The sequence below is a fragment of the Aquarana catesbeiana genome, linkage group LG04, assembly GCF_042186555.1.
Source record: "Aquarana catesbeiana isolate 2022-GZ linkage group LG04, ASM4218655v1, whole genome shotgun sequence".
Lineage (NCBI taxonomy): Eukaryota > Metazoa > Chordata > Amphibia > Anura > Ranidae > Aquarana > Aquarana catesbeiana.
The window spans coordinates 480,233,844-480,257,941 of record NC_133327.1 but is presented as its reverse complement, the minus strand read 5'-3'; the positions used below and the strand labels follow the sequence as shown (position 1 = coordinate 480,257,941).

At 43.2% G+C, this 24,098-nt stretch overlaps 1 protein-coding gene across 4 annotated transcripts in view; it reads right to left on the bottom strand.

The window, feature by feature from the left end:
• The window catches only part of MTR (5-methyltetrahydrofolate-homocysteine methyltransferase), a 1,497,716-nt gene that overhangs the window by 236,697 nt on the left and 1,236,921 nt on the right, over positions 1 to 24,098 (bottom strand). For all 4 annotated transcript variants that reach the window (XM_073627630.1, XM_073627629.1, XM_073627631.1 and 1 more), the window contains one exon: positions 3,002 to 3,157. In XM_073627630.1, coding sequence (XP_073483731.1) covers positions 3,002 to 3,157 — 156 coding nt within the window. The remainder of the gene's footprint in view (positions 1 to 3,001; positions 3,158 to 24,098) is intronic.

Genomic DNA, 24,098 nt, shown 5'->3' with positions numbered 1-24,098 from the left:
ATCTCGCTTTTCGTCAGATTTACTTACCAAATTATTCCTAATGCTTCTCTCTAGGCCCTGTGGCCCCCTACTTTACGTTGGGGACTTTAATGTTGTATTAGACCCTGCTGTGGACAGCTTGGGGGTGGTGGTAAATCATATCCCACATTCACTGCAAGTGTATGGTTTAAACGGAGCTATGACAATGTAAACACCCAGATGCTTGTCATTATTCCTGTCACTCTGATTCTTTCCACACCATGTCTCGCATAGATTTGGCTTTTGCCTCGGCCACTATGCTTCCTCTTGTCTCGGATGTGTCTAATTTACCTAGGGGCATGGCAGAAGGAGAAGGCCCACAGAGAGAGGTGCATGATCATGCATCTTTCTCTGCGGCCCTTAACCTTCTGCCCCGTCTGAGTACCAATATATATAACACCAAGAATGATATCATAAAGTGATGTAAATAAATAATAAAAAAATGTTCATATATAAAAGTGTCAGTCTTGACTAGTGATAACCCTTAGTGATCTGCAAGTCTCTCTGGACCACTCCAACAAAGTGCTTCAATGCCACCACTAATCCAATGCACTCATTAGAATGTGTTGCTGCACAAGTCATAGGCAGCAAACTGGGCTCAAAGGTATCATCCAGATTCAATGATGTAACCCTGGGGACAGGCTCCCAGGAGTGATAGCTCTCCGGAGATGACAACCACCAGGTAAATAGCCTTTGAGAACAGCAAATGGATGGCAGGACTTTGTAAAATGGATGCTTACCAAAAAGCAAATAAATTGATAATAGTGTAGCTAGTATTTCAAAAAAAGGGAATATTTGTGTACTTAAATGAAATACCACTGTGAGTTCAACCATTAAAACTGTGTAATCAGTTGGATCAAATGGCTGTGCAAAGACTTAATCAACATATAAGCAAAGTGAATAAGCACTAAAACAAAGCAGTCCAAACTTAACTATTAAGGGAATATCCAGTAAAACATTGCCACAGGTGTGTCCTGCAAACCAATTAAATGCGCTCACAGATCAAATGGCTGCACAAAGATGTGAACAGCAAGTAGGCACCAGTGATCCACACTTTTAGGGATGGTCCCCTTTAAGGAAAAATCCTCACACAGTGGCACTGACCAGGTATGCAATATGCAGCAGCATCAATGGATAATGGGACTGTGTGGGACAAATACTCGCCAAAGACAGAGCCAAGATGAAGGTATATAGTGTAGTATTTAATTGGAATGTGGATAAAAACCAGGTAAAAACAACAGTATCCAGAACTTACAGCAAAGGCCGCCACAAACACCATTCGGCGGCGATGACATAAGCACTCTTTCTCCACCTTAAGGAGACTAGGCAACTGCTTTAAAGTGGTTGTAAACCTCAGACATGAAAATATGAACAAAGCATATCCCTCTGTAGTGTGTACTTGTCTCAGTTAAGAGAACTAAGTATAATTTCTGTCTGCTGCTACTTTCCTCTGATATCAACATGAATCACTTCTGACAAATTTACCTGACATCAAGAAAAAAAAGATGTCAGGGATACAACCTGTGATTAACAGCCTTAGCTCTGTTCCAGGGTTCTGTGTGAAGGAGGGTGTGTCCCTTCCCTCCAATCAACTGTCAGATCTCTCATTGAGCTCTTCAGTTAATTAAGCCATCTGAAAGCTCAGACAAGCTTTATAAATTCTGGACTTTGAAGGGATGGCATTTCACTTTCTGACTCCAGCAGAGATGGTGGGGTTGGAGAAGGAGTTTGGCGCTTTTGTATTCTGGAGATTTTTGGCTGCATTTAGGCCAGCAGTTGACCAAGAAATTCTGACATAATTACAGAAAAATCTGCTTTGGTCAGATAAGGCTTCTTGTTGGGTGCCTGAGATAGAGCTGGAATTGGAAGAAGGGATTGTGTTAAAATAGGGTCCATCACTCAACATGAGTTTGCCTGAACTTTTGCCGCTGTTCCCTTGCGTCTGGTTTCCATAATTGCGATCGATGAGGGTATACCCTTAGGGGGAAAACACAGAGTAGGGTGCAGAAATGTAGTAAGCATGTCTGCGAAGGAATACGCAGCAACCCACGTGTAGACCATCCTGCACTGAATTTCTCAAAGCAAAATGGAAGCAGTTGGAAGTGACTGGGTACCTTACAAAAGGGCTCTTCGCAGAAGTGGTGGTCATGCAACCTGTGGTATGATGTCACACCTAGTTATCCACCTGAGACTACTCTCTGAATGGTAGATTTTTTTTGCCAAATTTGGAAATTTTAAAACTGCACAAGTAATTTTCAAATATAATTCTTGGTTTCCACAGTTTCTTAGTATAGAACAAATACTATTTCGGAAACCTGTCCTACCCAGTACAGGGTAAACCTGTTTTACCTGTCAATGGCATTGATCCCTAATCAGGGTCCAGATATAACCTGTCACAGTAGGCATGCCCCTGGAGAGGTATTTAGGGTCTGGGTTCCATAGTGATGGACCACAGCACTTGACCTGTATAGAACCCTGTGGCTACCTATGTTGTACACAAGCTGTATTGGGTGCAAAGGCGAGTTCCCAAGCGAAATGCAGTGCCCGAATCAACCATACAGGTCATTCCAACAGCGTGGGTCCAGGTACAGCCCCCAAGGTTATACCAACACTGCACCAATCTGGATGAACTGCTTCTATTGTTGAATTAGAAGACAGCGAGGAGTGGATCAAAAACACTGAAGTAAAATAATAAACTAGTGAGGTAATGATTTCTGTAAAAGGAATTAGAGGTCCATCACCCCTTAGGACACAAGCAAAAAAATTAACTCTCACAAAGTGTGGTAGTATTATAGGGGTGTGCCCAAAGAGGTGTGTCCAGCAAAGTTTTCCACTGTCCAATCACCTTAAGGTATCCAATCATGCCTATAATCCATGCTTGTGTTCTGTACTGTACAATTAAGATACATTATTTCCCACACATGAAAAAAAAACATTTGCGGTAAATTATTCACAATATGTGCAAAACAAGGTATGTACTTACCCACAGACTTGTCATTAAAGATTTTTGGAAAACCTCTGTTTGGGTATTTTCCTTTGAGCTGCCATACATCGAAGAATGGTTTCCAGTCAATGTATTTTCTTAATTTCTCCAAGTCATAATTTCTGAAAACTTGTGTTCCCATCAGCTTGGGTTTTACTATAAACAGCAAAGAGGAATGTAAAATTGGTCATGGTGTTAAACAAGGGAAAAAAAAAGACTCAAAAGTAGGTGAACAGCATATGATCAAGCCTAATTGTGGCAACAAACAGGTTTTTAATAATTCAGAACCAAATGCTGTAACTGAATAGTTGGCATGCACAATACATAAAAACAGCAATGTGATCAATATGGCAATTCATAACAAGTAGAGAGAAGCCATACTTTAATAATCTATAACGTCTTGTTGTTACATCTTACTGTATTTTGCATATCATCATTGTTCCTGGCTTTGATTTATTGAAAAGGTTATACAGTATTAAAAAAATGATATCATTTGTGCCACTTCCCCCTCCTAGATCTCACCTCCACTGAACCCTGTATGAATATCACTGGAGCCCTATGACAATGCTACGGTAGGTCATAATATGGTTTAGTGTCTCTTCAGCCTACTATTGCCATGCCCGATACCAAGATGTACTATATTTCAGTGATACTCCCTACTCAATATCTTGCTGCCTGCAGTCTCCGAATAAATGTTGCCCTGGCAGCGAAGAGCAGATAATAGAGAAAGGGCTCCCTTGTGCATTTACATTTACTTAAAGTAGTAGTAAACACTGTACTACAACTTGTACCTACAGGCAAGCCTATAATGAGGCTTGCCTGTAGGTATTGTGAATATCTCCTAAACTTGCACAGTTTAGGACAGGGATATGCAATTAGTGGACCTCCAGCTGTTGCAAAACTACAAGTTCCATCATGCCTCTGCCTCTGGGTGTCATGCTTGTGGCTGTCAGAGTCTTGCAATGCCTCATGGGATTTGTAGTTCTGCAACAGCTGGAGGTCCGCTAATTGCATATCCCTGGTTTAGGAGATATTCAGAGCGCATGCAGCCGATGACATCACTGGCGCATGTGCGTTGAAGGTGTGCGAATACACAGTATAATACTGTATTCCTCAAGGTAGGATAAAGTCTTGTGATTGCCTTGCTGCAAAAAAGATCTAATGTCCTTGTGACCCAGGTGTCTGTGTGACCTGATCCACTTCTCTGAGTAGTATGGTGATATAACAGCTATAAGTGGACATGACTGCTATACGATCAGAAGATGTATGGTAGAGACGGTATATGCGATCCAGTGTGGTTGCTCACACAAGATCCCATCCATCCATCCACCTCAGACTGCCAGTCATGTCAGTATATGGTCCACTTAAGTGAATACTGTACAGTTGTGCTTTGCTTGCATGTCTCGCTGTGAATAATCCAGCATGGGGGTATAAGTGTAGGTATACACATACGCTTTACACCATCGCCTGGTATTGCAAGATCACTATGATGAATATAGCCATTCCTTGGCGGGGATATGATCTCTCCTCCCTTATGTCGCCTCACCGCTCCCAGAGTCGGTCCATCGGTAACTCGCAGGTATGTGCAGGTACATGTGACATCACTATTGTCGTGACGTCAATGTGTTTTGCCAATAGGCGTAGTTCAATTAGCTTCACCAGGACTAATGAGCTGCTTCTTTGCACGACACTTTAAAGATGTGGCTCCACCCACCTCACTCTGTCATTGTGTCTTAAAGATCACCAGTTAAAAAAAAAATCATAGGGAATAGGTGTATACTGATAAACCACAGCCTACTAGGGCTCTACCATAGATCTGCCGATCGTATAGCAGTCGAGTCCACTTATAGCTGTTATATCACCATAGTACTCAAGGAGAAGTGTCACACAGACACCTGGGTCACTGAGGACATTAGATCTTTATTTGCAGCAAGGCAGTCACAAGACTTTATCCTACCTTGAGAAATACTGAATTATATATTATTATTCACGATTCATATAGCGCCAACAATTTACGCAGCGCTTTACAATGTAGAGGGGGGACAGCACAATTACAATTGCAATATTTGTCCGGAGTTGCTTGTGATACCATCCAGCTCAAAGGAGTTGTAAAGTCAAAAGGTTTTTTTTTTTATCTTAATGCATTCTATGCTTTAAGATAAAAAAAAAAACTTCTGTGTGTAGCAGCCTCCCCAGCACCCCCTAATTACTTACCTGAGCCCCATCTCTCTCCAGCAATGTCCATGAGTGTCTTAGCTGTCTGGGACTCTCCTCCTGATTGGCTTAGACAAAGCAGCGATGCCATTGGCTCCTGCGGCTGTCAAAGTTAGTTAGCCAATCGGGGGATAGAGGGGGAGGGGCTCCATGTCTGAATGGACACACGGAGTGGCGACTCGGCTCGGGTGCCCCCATAGCAAGCTGCTGGCTGTGGGGGCACTCGACAGGAGGGAGGGGCCAGGAGTACCAAAGAGGGAGCCGAGAAGAGAAGGATCCCGGCTGCTCTGTGCAAGTATAGTAAAACATGTTTGTTATTTTTTCATTTTTTTTAAAACACTTTACAATTACTTTAACTTCGGCACATTGACAACATATGTGGAGTACAACTCCTCAAGTTCCCTCTCTGCAACATTTGTTTCAATTTCATGTCACGGGGAGTGGCCTAGCAATGGACGGGTGAGGATGCAAGGCAGCTGAGCTCCTGACCCAGGCAGGCTCTGTAAATGCCCCACATTCAAAACAGCCCACAGCCGCTGATATCCCTCAGCCGGAGAGACTCTCTGAACGGTCCTGATTCAGCATAATAGCTAAACAGCTAAAAAGCTAAAAAGATACACAGCTGCTGGATCGTAGCAAAGGCTTTCCTGATTTATTGGTGGGAATAGAAGCAGGTGACTCACCTACAATCGCTACACGTCAGTAGGATCCCAGGTTAGGCTTGATAGCTCGCTGGCGAGGAGTCTGGAAGCACTGTAGCAGCAGAGACAGTGTGGAGCGGCGCACGGCGGTGAAGGAGCCTAGACTTTTGAATCCGTTAGCTGGATGGTAGTAGAGGAGGTAGTGAAAACAGCAGCTGTTCAGGGGGACCCCCCATCTAAAGCCCAGACACCCTACCCCACCAGTAAAGTGTGTATAAACACGGATACCGACACAGACAGCAGCTGAGTGCTTGGATCTTTCCTGGTCATAGTTCTTACTTCTGGACTCTTCCGAGCAACAGCTGGTATGAAAATGGAAGACAGCAAATAACCAGGTAATTAGACTGTTTCGCTTTTACCTTGATCTACCACCATGGATGCGGTTTCTTATGCGATTTCTTATGCAAAAGTGTATTCGCTGGACTTTGCTCTGTTATTTATCTCTCTCTGAAAATCTCAGTATTACTCCAGTATTAGCCTAGAAACACCTCAGTAATACCTTAACAGGGGTGAGTTTAGCAATATGCTTGCAGGACAGTGATATGCCTGCAGGTTGAGCTGTTATACCATTTTTCGCTCTAGAGCGAGTAAGTGTCTTGGGAAACAAAGGTGAAAGCGGGATGCAGTCGCTCAAACAGAGGGAAACTAAAATATCACGTAAAGCAGCCAAAATGGGGGAGTCACAAGCCGAGATCCAGCAGTATTTTCCGGCAATAGACAGACGGGGGTCCGGTAGTAAGATGATAAACCTATGGGGTCAAGAAACTGGGATACCTACCTTACAGGTTGCCCAGACTATATCTAATACATCTATCACACTCACCATTGCGACAGGAATAGAACTCAATTCAGAAGCACAGCGGGCCCCTGTACTGGAGAGACGGCTTTCTATACAGCAGGAAAACGCAGTACCACTCCGTATGGGGGAGGAAGATCTGAGAACACTTATACAGGCCCTACCGATGAGGAAAGACATAGAAGCACTCATATATAATGTTGAAGAGGCCCATAATGAAGAACTTCAGGTCATTCATACAGAGATACAGTCAATATCAGAACGTCTTGCAGTGGACGAGACCACAACCAGTGCTTTGGAGCAGCGAGTAGCTGTTCTGGAAAGGGACAGATACTCTCACATGGAAACTGCAACAGCCTTTCAACTGCAATTAGAAGAAACAGAGGACAGGAGTCGCAGAAATAATCTGCGACTCCGGGGCCTCCCAGAAAGAGAGGCAAAACTAACATCTATTCCAGTGGAAATACATAGATTAGTAACAATTCACAAATACACCTCTTCCTCAGAGATAGAAAGAGATCTTCTAACGGCACATAGACAGGTAACGGATTTGCTGCTTTATAAAGCCCAAAAGTCCATACAGATGGGGCGTAAACAATCTTACGAATCCAGTAATAAATGTGGCAGATTACTAGCTCGAACACTACAGGAGCAACAATTATTGACCTATGTTCCAGCGATAATGGGAGTGGGGGAAGAAAATGCACTTTACCTAAACAAATAGCCCAGAGATTCACAGATTTTTATTCCTCACTTTATAATTTGCAAAAGGACAACAATAGATGAATATCATCTGGTATGCCTGGTTTAACAAATATGATGCTGAAAAAACTGGATTTGCCCATTACCCTAGAAGAATTACAGAAGGCAGTGAACTCATCAAAGCCTGGTAAAGCACCAGGCCCAGATGGCTTCACGGTATATTATAAACAATATAAAGAAAGAAATGTGCATGGAGTGCACACAGGGGTCGCCCCTTAGGACTTTAAAGGCAAATAATAGATTGAAGTATAGAGAGTAGATTATATAAAATTCACAAAAGTGCCAATTTTATTAAATTGTAGAAAAAATTAAAAAGTACAAATATGAATACAATTACCAAATATACATCTTCGTTTAAAATGCACATATCAAGTTTATACAGGATAGATATGTCAACCCAGTGCTTACAACCCGCAGCCTATATCGTTGAAGGTCAAACGGATGAGTTTACAGCACATGTCCCGACATGTTTCGGAAATTGGTATGTGTTATTCCTTCATCAAGAGATTTACAATTGGGTGATCAGATCCTTATCTGTAATATAAATTTTAACATAGTAAAATAGCAACATAATATATGAAGCTACTGTGAGATATTGGTCACATCAAAAATCTTCCAAAGCATTTGGGCTGATTATACTTACATAAAAGGTTCACGGAAATTGAAACATAGCAAAACAAAGCAGGAACCAAAAGTTGGAACAGGCTGGCTGGAAAATCCACAGAAACATGGGATGGGCAGCTCTGAATGCAGGGCCGGATGCTGTAACACATTCACAAGAGGCGCCTGATTGAAGTCTACATAATCAGAATGGTAGAAAGAAAAGGAGTATATAAATTAGTCCTGGACGCAGCAGGAAAAATTACCAAGCTGAGATGTAGGGACATAGGGATGTTAAATCCCACTGAATTAGTGACAGTAGTGATCAAATTACCTGTGAGCTTCACATGTTTACACAAGACGCAGACCTCTGGGCAGCAGTTCCACAACTGACAAGTGCCCAGTGAGTGTCTGCATCTTATGAATGCATCTGATATGGCTGCAGCCAATCAGAGCTTGCTCCAATTACTCAGATGTATGGATAACAGCTGTGAGTGGAGCTCAGAGTGTCTCCCTGATGCCGAGGCGCCCCTGGGGGCGTGATGACGTCACGCGTCGCCGCGTCACCGGCAGATATAGTATCCTCGCATAGGCAGCAGACCAGATGCGGGGACACAGGGAAAGCTCCTCCACGATCAAAAGGCACAGGGGGCCCTGCAAGGTCGCCGCCCCCTAGCCATGAGCGAGTGGAGCTTACCCGCCGGGTGTCTGTGAGCAGGCAGGCGGCCTGCACAACACGAGCTGCGCCATCTTGTGGATGATGATATTACAGCCAACCTGTTGTACAAAAATAGGAAAACACATTAATTGGGGTAAAACAGAAAAAAGAAAAGGAACAGGCAGCGCATCTTATGGTTACACTGAGCAATACACAGAAATGTACAGAAACATACATATTGCATAGTGAATATCTTACAAAGTTATACAAATTGCATGATGAACAACTTACGGAGTCATATATGACAGGTGAAAAAGGAGGATATATAGTTCACTGTAAAAAGCAGTGCCCTGTATAGATACACAATTGTTCATTTTTATGTTGTGCCTTTTGAGCGTGGAGGAGCTTTTCCCGTGTCCCCGCATCTGGTCTGCTGCCTATGCAGGGATACTATATCCGCCGGTGACGCGTGGCTACGCCGTGCGCCTCGGCATCAGGGAGACGCTCTGAGCTCCAATCACAGCTGTTAACCATACAGCTGAGTAATTGGAGCAAGCTCTGAATGGCTGCAGCCATATCAGATGCATTCATAAGATGCAGACACTCACTGGGCACTTGTCAGTTGTGGAACTGCTGCCCAGAGGTCTGCGTCTTGTGTAAACATGTGAAGCTTACAGGTAATTTGATCACTACTGTCACTAATTCAGTGGGATTTAACATCCCTATGTCCCTACATCTCAGCCTCGTCATTTTTCCAGCTGCATCCGGGACTAATTTATATACTCCTTTTCTTTCTACCATTCTGATTATTTAGACTTCAATCAGGCGCCTCTTGTGAATGTGTTACAGCATCCGGCCTGCATTCAGAGCTGCCCATCCCATGTTTCTGTGGATCTTACAGCCAGCCTGTTCCAACTTTTGGTTCCTGCTTTGTTTTGCTATGTTTCAATTTCCATGAACCTTCTATGTAAGTATAATCAGCCCAAATGCTTTAGAAGATTTTTGATGTGACCAATATCTCACAGTAGCTTCATATATTATGTTGCTATTCTACTATGTTAAAATTTATATTACAGATAAAGATCTGATCACCCAATTGTAAATCCCTTGATGAAGGAATAACACATACCAATTTCCGAAACATGTCGGGACATGTGCTGTAAACTCATCCGTTTGACCTTCAACGATATAGGCTGCAGGTTGTAAGCACTGGGTTGACATATCTATCCTGTATAAACTTGATATGTGCATTTAAACGAAGACGCATATTGTTAATTGTATTCATATTTGTACTTTCATTTTTTCTACAATTTAATAAAATTGGCACTTTTGTGCATTTTATATAATCTACTCTATACTTCAATCTATTATTTGCATTTAAGGGGCGACCCCTGTGTGCATTCCATGCACATTTCTATCTTTAATTAAGGATGTTGGCAGCATTCTATACATATTCAATGCTCATTGTACTTTTTATTTCCTATATTATAAACAACTAATGGCTATTCTGGGGCCCTACTTTGTAAAAATGTTTACTGGGCGATTTAACTTCTATTTTTCATACAGAAACCTTGAGAGCACACATTACTGTACTAACAAAAGAGGGTAAAGATCCCGCGCAATGCGGGAGATATAGGCCAATTTCTCTCCTAAATACAGATCTGAAACTGTTCACTAAAATTATCTCGACACGCATGCAAGAGTATCTGCATTCCCTGATACATTTAGAACAGGTGGGGTTTGTCCCGGGGAGGGAGGCAGAGGACAATACTATAAAGGCTTTGAATTCATGTAGCTAACACATCCAATATCCCATGCGTGTTCTTAGGAACGGACGCAGAGAAAGCCTTCAACAGAGTGAATTGGAAGTTTATATTTTTGGTGCTACGACATGTGGGGTTGGGAGACAATATGATAAGATGGATTAGGAGTGTATATACACACTCCCATCTGCACAGGTTAAGGTAAATGGAATTCTATCCCACCCATTTACGGGTTACCAATGGGACTAGGCAGGAGTGCCCCTTGTCACCTGTACTTTTTGGCTTTTGTTAGAACCTTTTTTATGTAAGATTCGGGCAAACCCAGATATACAAGGAGTGAAAGTATGCAGTGTTCAACATAAGATATCAGCATATGCAGATGACATGCTTTTTTCCCTAGTAAACCCAATGATATCTCTCCCTAATCATTTTTAAGGAAATAGAGAAATATGGTTGTTTATCATAATTTAAGATTAACTTTACCAAGTCAGAGGCAATGGGAATAGTCATTCCTAATATTTTGATAAAAACACTAAAATCTAGCTATAAATTTAAATGGACAGATCAAATACTGAAATACCTAGGAACTATGATCCCAGTAGACTTGACACGCACATTTGAGTTCAACTTTCCACCACTTTTATGTAAAGTGCGGACACTTTTGGAGAAATGGCAAAGGGGGTTTCACTCTTGGTTCGGGAGTTGCAACATTATAAAAATGAACATCTTACCAAAGTTCAAAGCCTTTATCCACTTAAGGACCAGCCTCGTTCTGGATTTTAGGTGTTTACATGTTTAAAACATTATATATTGTTTTTTTTCTAACACCCTAGAGAATAAAATGGCAGTCAATGCAATACTTTTTTTTTCACCGTATTTGCACAGCGGTCTTATAAGCGCACTTTTTTGGGAAAAAATACACTTTTTTGAATAAAAAAATAAGACAACAGTAAAATTAGCCCATTTTTTTTTATACTGTGAAATATAATGTTACGCCAAGTAAATTGATACCCAACATGTCATGCTTCAAAATTGCGCCCGCTCGTGGAATGGCGTCAAACATTTACCCTCAAAAATCTCCATAGGCGACGTTTAAAAAATTCTACAGGTTGCATGTTTTGTGTTACAGAGGAGGTCTAGGGCTAGAATTATTGCTCTTGCTCTACCGGTCACGGCGATACCTCACGTGTGGTTTGACCACTGTTTTCATATGCGGGTGCTACTCACGTATGCGTTCGCTTCTGCGTGCGAGCTCGTTGGGACGGGGGTTTTTAAAAAAAAAATTTTTTTGTTTTTATTATTTATTTTGCATTATTTTATTTATTTTTACACTGTTTTTTTTAAAAAAAAATTGTGTCACTTTTATTCCTATTACAAGGAATGTAAACATCCCTTGTAATAGAAAAAAGCATGACAAGACCTCTTAAATATGAGATCTGGGGTCAAAAAGACCTCAGATCTCATATTTACACTAAAATGCAATAAAAAAAAAAAAAAAAAAGTAATTTAAAAAAATGACATTGAAAAAAATGTGCCTTTAAGAGGCATGGGCGGAAGTGACGTTTTGACGTCGCTTCCGCCCAGCAGTGTCATGGAGAGGAGTGGGCGCCATATTAGCCTCACTCGTCTCTAGGCACAGAAGGGAGACGGACGCGATCGGTCCCCTCTCCCGCCAACGATAAAAGTGATCTCACAGCGAATCCGTCACAGGGACCACTTTTATCTGAAAGCCGACCGCCGCACGAAAACTGGGATACCGGGGTTATGGCAGCTAGCTATATTTTTCTATACATAGTGTATGGCCATTATTTTGTTCACAATAAAGCTTTTTTTATACTTTTGTATTTGGGCATATTGCAATAGTTCCTTGCATGTAATCGCTTTCAAGTGTGACTCTCTTGTTCACATACTGCACCATTTGGTGTTATCTGATGTTGAGAATCTATAATTACCCCCGTTTAATTGTTTATTATGCCAATGTGTCCATGCACACTTAGGTGTTTTCAGGAGTTTACAGGCAAAACCCCCAAACCCCCCCCCCCCCCACCACCAAATTCGCGTTTTTTTTAAGAGGAGCATTCAAGCAGAAAAAGACGCCTAAGCACCCAAATATGCGCAAAAAAACATGAAAAAGCACCAAAAAATGCTCAAAAAAAAAATGGACAAATGAGCTGAGGGGAGGGTTTGTGAAAAAAACTGCGCAAAAAATAAAAATGTGCAAAAGAGCACAAAAAAGTACAAGCTTCTTCAAGTTTTTTTAGGCAGAGAAATAACAGCTCAAATGCCTGTAAAAGCAGATTTTTTTTTGGGGAGCTTCTTTTTTTTGAGCTTCTTTTACAAACCATGTATTTAGTTAGAAATGCTGCAGTCTGTCAACTTCCTTAGTAACTGCTGACATAACTCCTGACATAACTCCACACATTTGTATCAATTCTGTGCATTTAGGTTGTTCATGTCCTATATTTTTGTTATAAAATGCCTCTACTTATCCCTACTATAACCACATTGTACATACTGTGGCACAGCGTTGCCCTGTCAGGGTCTAGAAGGAGGTTGTGACCCAGAATTCTCAACAGGACGGGTTAAGGGGCTCCAGGGAGCTTGTAACATGAAGAGGAAACTGGCCTTTCAGGTTCCTCAGTGTTTTGCAAAATCCACTTTAGGACCTGGAGCTCAGGGATTTCTGAGAGATCCGGGTGGGATGAAATCCCTAGTCCTGGGTCCTGATTTTGAGAACAGCAAGCATACCGATTGGTCAGGTGTGTGCTGGGCTATTAATAGTAACCTGACTATGGTTCTGAGGTTCCACTTCGGCAGATAGGAAGTCTGAGTACCAGGAGTCATGAGGGCTCCATGTGGGAGCCAGTGCAGCAAGAGGCTGCTAGCTATATGCACCAAGGTGGTTGGTGAAACAGTCTGTATGAGACAAACAAGGGCCTGGAGTGTAAGGCCAGAGCAGCAGTGCTGCAAGTGAGAGCCAACTAGGCTGAATGTCAGTTTGTTGATGGAAAAAGGAATGCTGAAAACCCCTGTGAGGGAAACCTATGTTTGTTTGCTGAATTTGCTTTCAATAAAAATGGGCAAACAAAGCCCTTAAAAAGAAGAACCAGCGAGTTGTGCGTCCTTAAAGTTCTACATTTGATGCTAGTCCTTTACACATGGTGGAGAAGTGCTTTGGGCACAATCTGAGATCTCCACAATCAAGTAATTTCATCTGTTATATGAACTGTGTTTTGGTGCATGAGACTGCATAATCTGTGTGTGCAGTTGAGGAGAACCTGCAAGAGAAAGGTAACTAGCCTTAACCGCTTGCCGATCGCCGCACAAACATTTACGTCGGCAGAATGGCACGGACCTTTAAATTTGCTGCAGTGTGGTCATACACGCGAGCTCCGTAAGTGTGATCGCGGGTCCCGCGTAAACAAGCATTTCCCCGTTCTGCCTAGTGACAGTGACACTGATCACCGCTCCCTGTGATCAGTGTCGTGTCACACGTAGCCCATCCCCCCACAGTTAGAACACATCCCTAGGACACACTTAACCCCTGCAGTGCCCCCTCCTGGTTGACTCCTTCACTGCCAGTCACATTTACACAGTAATCAATGCATTTTTAATCACACTGATCGCTGTATAAATGTGAATGTTCCCAAAAGTGTCTGATCTGTCCGCCATAATGTCACAGTCATGATAAAAATCGCTGAAAGCCACCATTACTAGTAAGAAAAACATTTTTTTAATAAAAAATGCCATAAAAACTACCCTATTTTGTAGATGCTATTTGCGCAAACCAATCAAACGCTTATTGCGTTTTTTTTTTTTTTTTTACCAAAAATATGTAGAAGGATACGCATCAGCCTAAACTAAGGAAAAAAAATGTTTTTTTTTATATATTTTTGGGAGATATTTATTATAGCAAAAAGGTAAAAAATAATGCATTTTCTTCAAAATTATCGCTCTTTGTTTATAGCGCAAAAAATAAAAACCGCAGAGATGATCAAATACCACCAAAAGAAAGCTCTATTTGTGGGGAAAAAAGGATGTCAAATGTGTTTGGGAGCCACGTCGCACAACCGCGCAATTGTCAGTTAAAGCGATTCAGTGCCGAATCGCAAAAAACACTCTGGTCTTTTGGCCAGCCAAATGGTCTGGGGCTTAAGTGGTTAAAGAGACAGTGCTCCAATGTGTTGCTGAACTGTGCAAAGTTATTCTGGAGTGACTGAGTATGGAGCGGTCGAAGCTCCTAAAGGAGGCAAGGATGGCTGAGATGATAGACAGAGCTCTGTGGCTAGAGGGGTTGTTACCGCCTGAACGAACCCCATACATGCCTGATCAGAGTTTGCCAAGGAGAAAGAGGGCTGGGGTTGTCCCTAGCAACACTGGTGCAATGAGTGCACAGGTGACTGAGTATAGAGAGTCCACGAAAGTCTGCATTTGTGTCTGGGAAACCATCACTCAGTGCAAGGAGTGAGCAGATAGGTGTGGTTGCCCGTGGTAACAACGGAGAAATCTGTGCTGCTGACTTCATATAGCCTATGTTGACTTTCAAACAAGTTGAAGACTGTTTGGATGAGTTTGCAATAACTGCTTCCTAGAGGATGGCCCAAAGGTCGCTGGGTTGAATTGGTGCAACCGTTTCTGCCGGAGGAGTACCAAGAGGTGTATGGCTGGATGGGTCATAAGCGAGATGATTACGACAATTTCCTAGGAGCAATCCAATCTAGAGAGCGCTGGAAAAAGTCAATGGGGAGAATGTGGTCTCCAGTAGCAACCAGAGAAAGTGTGTTTGCAGAAATGAGGAGCCGCAGCGTAGATGTGGCTCAAATTTTGAGTGAAGATGTTGGTGCAAAAGTGTCTGTTGTCGCTCCTGGCAACAGTGGCGAACATTTAGTTCAGCCTGCAAGGGGTGACAGAAAGCACAAGAAACCAGTACTTTCATGTTATGGCGGCTTGTGTGAAGTGGTCAGCCCAGAGAAGAGTGCACCGTATCCAGCATCCTGCAAAGGGTATGACCAGGTGTGCGGGTCTGCTGTTACCCCTGGCAACAGGAAATCTGTTTAGCCTGCAGGGGGTGTTGGAAAATCTAAGAAGGATGCAATGTTGCCCCGTTTGCACGTGGCGGCATCAGCTTGTGAAAGCGCAGCAAAGAAGGGACAACGCCCTCAACTGAAGCTTTCAACACCTGCCAAAGAGAATGGTAAGACTGTTGCTGTTGAAGTCATGGGAAAGACTGACTGTGGGATTGCTCACACTGAAGTGGAAGTGATCCCAGAGGGGAAAATCCACTGTTGGTGCAGAAAAGGACTTGCCTCACTGCAGTGCCCTGTCCAGTGGGGAGGCAAGTGTTAAAACTGAATGTGATGATGTAAAACTTACAGAGGAATATGATCATACTGGTATGGAGTTAACTAATGCTGATAATGTGATGCTTAATGAGGTAGGGGTGATTGCTGAGCAGGATGGGCTATTCTCCTTTGCAACAGTATATAAGGCTGCAGAGGTGTCCCTAGAAACCTCAAGGGAGCTCTATGTGTTGGAGCCTGAGGTTGCCCGGGACAAATGTGGTGCCACTCTGATGGATAAGAGGGTACTTGACCTTGGTGGTAATGTGTCAAATGGTAAAACTAAAATGTCTGAAATTACTTGTGGTGATAATGGGTTACTGCGGTCTGTCACTGCTGACAGCAAAAGGCTTCATGAGTTTAATGAAGCGCCACCCGAGCAAGGTGGTGAAGTTATGGTATTGCAGCCTGCTGTGTTTAAAAATGTTTTGCCACAGGTTAGTTTAAACAAAAGTGATATGTGCATTGTGCCTGCTGTGGAGCTACTCTGTCCTGTGTCTCCTTTGGCAGTTGTAGTGTAACTGCATAGTACCTCTGATGGGAGCACAGAGAAAATAGACTGGGACAGATGGGCATCAAGTCTGTTGGCTTTATTGAAAGAAGTCTCAATGTGTATCAATGGAGTGGACACCATCTCTGCTGTGCTAAATGGAGGGACTGCAGAGCAGCTTCTGGACCAGGGCTCATGTGCAGCTGTTGCAGAGGATATTCCTCAGGAGATGGAAGGGCCAAGAGAGATTGAGCACATAGCAGAGGTTGTGTCCACAACCCATAAAGGAGTTATTGGTGTGGTATACCAAACTAATGTTGTCCATAGAGAAGACCAGGAACAGATCATTGATACTGAGCCTGAGAGTTTTGTGGTGACTCCCGCACAGGTTATTGCATTGGATACCTGTGGGAAGGAAGCCCATTTAAAAAGCGCCACCTCTAAGGCATCAGTAAATGAGTCTTTCTACATCCCTAGGGACATGAAGGACCCCAGGAAGGTCTTTGGATGTGGAATCACACTGCCTTTGTATGACAGATATGTTAAGAGAAATATTAGAATGTTGGAGTGTACAGCTGGTGTATATCCTGCCATCCTCTCCTGCATTTGGAGAACTTGTACCACGGGGTGTGCACAAATGAAGCTGGATATTACAGGCTGTATGATGCAGAGATTGCCATAGTTGGAAGCATTTAATGTGATTATTGTTAATGTGGAAAGTTGGCTCACAGTGTACTGGATTGCTTCATACGGATGTTGTGTATGAGAGGCACTCTGGGGTACTGTTGGACAGGACAGAAGTCTGGGTGGAAGTGCCAGAGGGCACAAGTATATGTGATGTGGTTGGGGGCATCAACCCAAAGGTGAAATTGGATGATGATGATCAGGTATCAGGACAGTTGCTGGGAGAGGATCATGGTAGACAACAACTCCACTTTGTGCGATTCTCCTCCAGACACTGCCTTGCATTACACCGGTGAGATGAGTTCTGATAAATGTGGTGATATTTGGGACAATGAGGAAAAGTGTAACGCACTGGTAAATGTTTCGGTTACCATGGGTAACAACAAAAATAAGGGTAGACATGATGGTCAAGGTTACATGGTTGCTGTTAATCTTAAAAAAATATAGGAAGATGAATAATGGTATGACAGACACAGAAGAGGGAATAGGTGCAATAGAAATAGACCTCATACAGGTTCAGGAGTTTAATTCTGGGAAAGATTTCCAGAGGTCCAGGAACCTCCCAAGTTGCAAGAGTAAAAGTTCTGAGGACACTGGCCCAAAGCTTAACAAGGTGTCATTAAAAGAGTTTAATTTCCAAATAAAAGTGCCCACACTTATGGCTAAAAAGGTGTTTAAAAATGTGACCACTTTAGAAGTAAAGAGAGAAAGGTTGGGAAAAAATGTCAAAGACCTTAGTAAGTCCCCTAGTGTTAAAGTGTTAAAAGGTGTGGCCCCAAAGAAAATGAGCCGATGGCGTTTTTGGAAGCGCACCCGTAAAAAGGAACAGGGGTATCTTTGTAGTACTAGTCTGTGTATATTTCAATTGTACTGTATTCAGGCTCTAATTTTTGGTCCAGTTTTTACATTTACTTTTTTTTCCTCTCATATCCATCTTATTGTTTTTCTTAAACACCTCAAGCCCAGACACTTTCACCCCCAATTCCAGTCTGGGCAATTTCTCAGCTTTAAGCGCAGTCATATTTTGAATGACACTTAGCACTTAAGCCCTTGTACACACAACCGTTTTTCCCGTTGGAAAAAACTCTGAAGATTTTTCCGACGGAATTCCACTCAAGCTGTCCTGCATCACACGGTCACACCAAATTCTGACCGTCCAGAACGCGGTGACGTACAACGGGACTAGAAAACAGAAGTTCAATAGCCAGTAGCTTCCGTCTCGTACTTGCTTCAGAGCATGTTTCGTTTTTGGTACGTCGGAACAGCATACAGATAAGCGGTTTTCCCGATAGGAATTGGTTCCGTCGGAAAAATTTAGAACATGTTCCCTTTCTAGGTCCGTCAAAATTTTCGACGTAAAAAGTGTGATGGGGCATAACACACGATCGGAATATACGATGAAAAGCTCCCGTCAGACTTTTTCTGTCGGACATTCCGCTCGTGTGTACACGGCATAACTCTGTCATTCAACACTGTACTCAAATTAGGTTTGTATCTCTTTTCAGACAGATAAAGCTTTCGTTTGGTGGCATTTATTCACCACTGGACTTTTTGCTATCTAAACTAAATTTTGAAAAAAAAAATGTTTTTCTTAGTTTCTGTTTTAAAGCTTTGCAAATAAATACTTTCATAAATTTAGGACAAAATATATTCTGATAAATTTCTTTGGTTTCTTAAAATAACCCAAATTGGTTTATATTATTTAGTCTGTGTGAAAGTTAGAGCAACTACAAACTTTGGTATACAGCGGGCAAAATAAGTATTGAACAAGTCACCGTTTTTCTAGGTAAATATATTTCTAAAGTTGCTAATGACATGAAATGTTTACCACATGTTGGTAACAACCCATGCAATCCATACATACAAAGAAACCAAAACAAATAAGTTCAGAAATTAAGTTATGTGTAATAAAATGGAATGATACAGGGAAAAGGTACCAAACACACAAAGAAAGGGAGGTGCAAAAAGGCATGGAAAGCCAAGACACCAGCTGAAGTCAGTAATTAGAAAGAAATCCTGCTCCTTGTCAGTGCAAATTAATATCAACTGATGGCCTATAAAAAGGTGTCTCATTACCAAGGTGTAACACAAGAAACCTCTCATGATGGGTAAAAGCAAAGAGCTCTCTCAACACCTTTGCAACACTTTTGTTGCAAAACATACCGATGGCATTGGTCACAGAAGGATTTCTAAACTTCTGAATGTTCCAGTGAGCACTGTTGGGGCTATAACCCGGAAGTGAAAAAAATGGGATTTTTGTACTCACCGTAAAATCCATTTCTCTGAGTTCATCGACGGACACAGCAACTCCTTAATTGGGTTATAATCGCCTCTGCAGGAGTAGGACTAGCCTCCTTAACCACTTCTGGACCGCCGCACGCCGATGTACGTCCCTAATTTGGGGACGGATATGGTTGTTATGGCAGCATCTAGCTGCCATAACCCCGGTATCCCCGTGTTCGGCCAGCGGTCCAGTACAAGATAAAAGTGGTCTCTGCGGCGGCTTCGCCGCAAGATCACTTTTATCAGAGGTGGGAGAGGGCCCCCTCCCACCTTGATCCAGTGCCCTCCGCCGCTTACCGGAGCCGTCGGCAGCGGCGGAGGCGATCGCATCTGTCCCCTGGGCTGACATGGAGACGAGTGAGGGGAAGATGGCCCCCACCCGTCTCCATGACACTGCAGGGCGGAAGCAATGTCAAAACGTCACTTCTGCCCATAGCTCTTAAAGGGCCAATTTATTTTGTTTATTTTTTTTAAATGACAATTTTTTTTTTTTTTTTTGCATTTTAGTGTAAATATGAGATCTGAGGTCTTTTTGACCCCAGATCTCATATTTAAGAGGTCCTGTCATGCTTTTTTTCTATTACAAGGGATGTTTACACTCATTGTAATAGGAATAAAAGTGACACATTTTTTTTAAACAGTGTAAAAATAAAAAGTAAAAGGTAAAATAAATAAGAAAAAACAAAATTTAAAACGCACCCTATCCCACCGAGCTCGCGTGCAGAAGCGAATGCATACGCGAGTAGCGCCCACATGTGAAAACTGTGTTCAAACCACACATGTGGGGTATCGCCGCGATCGGTAGAGCAAGAGCAATAATGCTAGCCCTAGACCTCCTCTGTAAAGCAAAACATGCAACCGGTAGAATTTTTTAAGTGTCGCCTATGGAGATTTTTAAGGGTAAAAGTTTGTCGCCATTCCACGAGCGGGCGCAATTTTGAAGCGTGACATGTTGGGTATCAATTTACTCATATTAATATTATCTTTCACAATATAAAGAAAAATTAGGCTAACTTTACTGTTGTCTTATTTTTTAATTCAAAAAAAGTGTATTTTCTCAAAAAAAAAAAAGTGCGCTTGTAAGACCACTGCGCAAATACGGTGTGACAGAAAGTATTGCAACTACCGCCATTTTATTCTCTAGGATGTTAGAAAAAAAAATGCATAGGGTAAAAGTTTGTCGCCATTCCACGAGCGGACGCAATTTTGAAGCGTGACATGTTGGGTATCAATTTACTCATATTAATATTATCTTTCACAATATAAAGAAAAATTAGGCTAACTTTACTGTTGTCTTATTTTTTCATTCAAAAAAAGTGTATTTTCTCAAAAAAAAAAAAGTGCGCTTGTAAGACCACTGCGCAAATACGGTGTGACAGAAAGTATTGCAACTACCGCCATTTTATTCTCTAGGATGTTAGAAAAAAAAATGCATAATGTTTGGGAGTTCTAAGTAATTTTCTAGCAAAAAAAAATGTTTTTAACTTGTAAACACCACATGTAAAAAAGAGGCCCGGTGTTAAAGTGGTTAATCTTGACCATTGGGATGTCCAAAAGCAGTGCCAAAGAAAAATGAGGAGTGGGCAAAATAACCCAAGGCTAACCACAAGAGCCTTAACCGGGTCACAGGAGCCCCATCTGAAATAAAAAAAAAATTAAAGAAAAAACACCCCATATGAGGGAACTCCCCTCTTAAACAGCAGCCTCCAAAACCTTGCGGCCAAAAGAAGCATCCACAGATGCCAAAATATCTACTTTATAGAATTTAGTGAAGGTATGCACTGATGACCAAGTGGCCGCCTTGAAAACCTGTGATATTGACGCTTGATGACGGAAGGCCCAAGAAGTACTAAGCGCCCGGTTAGAATGCACTGTGACAGGGAAAGGAGGAACCTGACACTTAATAGAACAGGTCTGAGTCACAGTCTGTCTGATCCATCTGGAGATTGTAGCCGAAGAAGCGGCTAGCCCTTTCCTTGGTCCTTGTGTAACCAAAAAAAGTGAGTCTGATCTCCGGAAGGACTCAGTGGATTCCAGATACACCCAAATCGCACAAACCACATCCAAGGTATGCAAAGTAAATTCCTTGGGATGAGCCGGCTTGGGTCACAAGGACGGCAACACAATGTCCTCATTCAAATGGAAGTCAGAGACAACTTTGAGCAAAAATGATGGACAGGGAGGAAGAACCACTTTATCCCTATGGAGTACTAAATAGGGACTACGACAGGATAATGCCACCAACTCCAAAACTCTGCGGGCCGAGGTAATAGCCACCAGGAATGCCACCTTCTGGGACAGCGTAGGTAAGGGAATCTCCTGAATATTCTCAAATGGAGGTTTGCGGAGAACCAATAGCACCAAGTTTAAATCCCATGGCGGCAAAAGAGACCGTATAGGCGGAGCCACATGCCGGACTCCTTGAATGAAGGTAGGAACTAAAGAGTGAGTGGCTAGGGGTCACTGAAAGAAGATTGCTAAGGCAGACACCTGGCCCTTGATGGTGCTCAAAGCCAACTTCTGCTCAACGCCCTGTTGAAGAAAAGCTAAGACCTGAGCCACAGAAAAGGATCGAGGATGAACGCCAATCGACTCACACCAAGAAATGTACGCTTTCCATGTACGATGGTATATCTTACTAGAAGTAGACTTCCTCGCCTTCACCATAGTAGTTATCACTGATCCAGACAGACCTCTATCTCTCAGTACCTGGCATTCAATGGCTAGGCTATTAAAACCAGTTACTGTAAAGCAGGATGGAAGCTCAGCCCGTGTTACAACTGATCTTTTTTTTACAGGTAGCTTCCAAAGGATGTTTTTACGGCCACCGGAAGACTTTTGCCCTTGGTCTTTCGCAAGCACCGCAGAAGAGGAAGGCGTTGGCCCTGCAGTGACACTAGGACAACTGTGGCGTCTACCAGAGGAACTCGCGAGGTTGCCACGAGCCTCAGTTACTTCCCATTGAACTGAACCTGCTGAAGGGGCCGATGTTTGAGAAGAACTACTAACCTGGTAAGCATTCACTCCAGAGTCAGACCCAGGTAGCCAAATTTCCTGGACAGGGCTAGAGGGGACCTTGAGTAGTTCGGACGTCACCCGAACCTTTACAGGAATTATACCCACACAAGGAGACACAGGGCCCCCCGAAGTGGAAAAATTCTGTCCCCCTTCTTTGTTACCCCCAAAAGGTTCAATTCGTGGACCCCCTTGACGCTCACGAAGGAGGTCCATGAATCTGGAAACCACTGAAGATGTCCCCCCAACCCAGCATGCTGAAGGAGTCTTGTCAGTGGATCTGAAGAAGCCTGCTCTAGGCTTACCAGACCAAGATTGCTTGGAACTTCCTGGGGAAGACTTGAGAGATCTGTTTCCTTTATCTGCCGTTCCAGGAGCCCAGAAGAATTTCTTTTGGGCTGAGAAGGAAGGCACCCATCTGCGACGAGACTCCTTGCCTTTCCTAGATTGAGACAGGACGGTACTTTTTCCCCCTGTGACAGCCTTAATGATGTCATCCAGGGTAGCCCCAAACAGGCGGTCGCCTTGAAAGGGCAGATCAATGAGAGCTTTTTTAGAGGCTTGGTTTGCTGACCAATCCTTAAGCCACAGCACACGCTGAAACAGAAAGCTTGGACAGCACAGGAGCTGCATCCAAGGCTACTGTAGCCCATGGACTAACTGGTCCGCTAAATCAACATAAGCAGCGGGAACCTGCTCACTACACAGACCCTGGCGCAAAAGCTTGGCCCATTCAGTTAGGGTCTGCGACACCAGGGCAGAGGCCAAGACTGGAGGGAATGCTGACCCAGCCATAGTAAACATGCTGTGCGCCACAGCCTCCGCTTTCCTGTCAGCTGGGTCCTCAAAGGACGGGGATTCCTCTACTGAGATCATGATTGCTTTATTCAACCTGGAAACAGATGACTCCACCACTGGTGGGGTAGTCCACTTTTTAAAAAGTCATTCTTCAAAGTCGTAGCGTATTGAGAAACGTTTGGGGACCACAAAGGGTGGTTTTGGTTGTTCCCATTCCTTATAGGTAAACCTATCAAAATAAGGCAGATAAGAAAACACCTTAGGTGTGCAAGGTGACTTATGTGTACCAAAGGACACAGCTACATCTGTGGCCCTGTCAGTCACATCCCCCATCTTTAGAGTCTCCCGCACCGCAGTACGAAGTACGTCCACCAGAGTATTTTCACTTGCTGCTGAGACCGCAGAGGACTCATTCTCACTATCGGACAGGTTAGGGGGCAAGATATTAAACCCCCCTGGATGGGCCACGTCCCCGGTGGCATCAGGCTCAGAATCAAATGAGACAGACTGAGCAGGGGAAGGTGGGGGACGTTTCCTCCTGGGTCTTTGCCCACACGCTACTTCCACCCGGGATACTAATAACTCAAGTACAGCTGTCAGCGCAACCATGGGAAGCTGGGGTTCCGAGGGACCTGCCACCTCCAAAAGGGGATCAGTGGGTGAGATGTGACCCTGAGGCTCCATAAGGAAGAAGACCCTGTAGTACAAAACTTTGGCACCACTAAGAGACACCCCAATGGCCAGGGTACCTATCAGCAGAGAGGGAAATAAGGACACAAGGACCCCCAAAGACTCACCCTACCAAACAGAGGAGCGCCGCAATTCGAACCCAGCAACACCAATGTCGGCATCCATTTCTTATATCCCGGGGCAGGAAACGAAGCATAGGGGAGGAAGGGGAAGAGGAGGAGCTCTAGCATCTCCACGAGGTTCTGGCTGTCTCTAGCGTCTAGACTAACGAAAAATGGCCGCCGTGACATCATCGGCTACACAA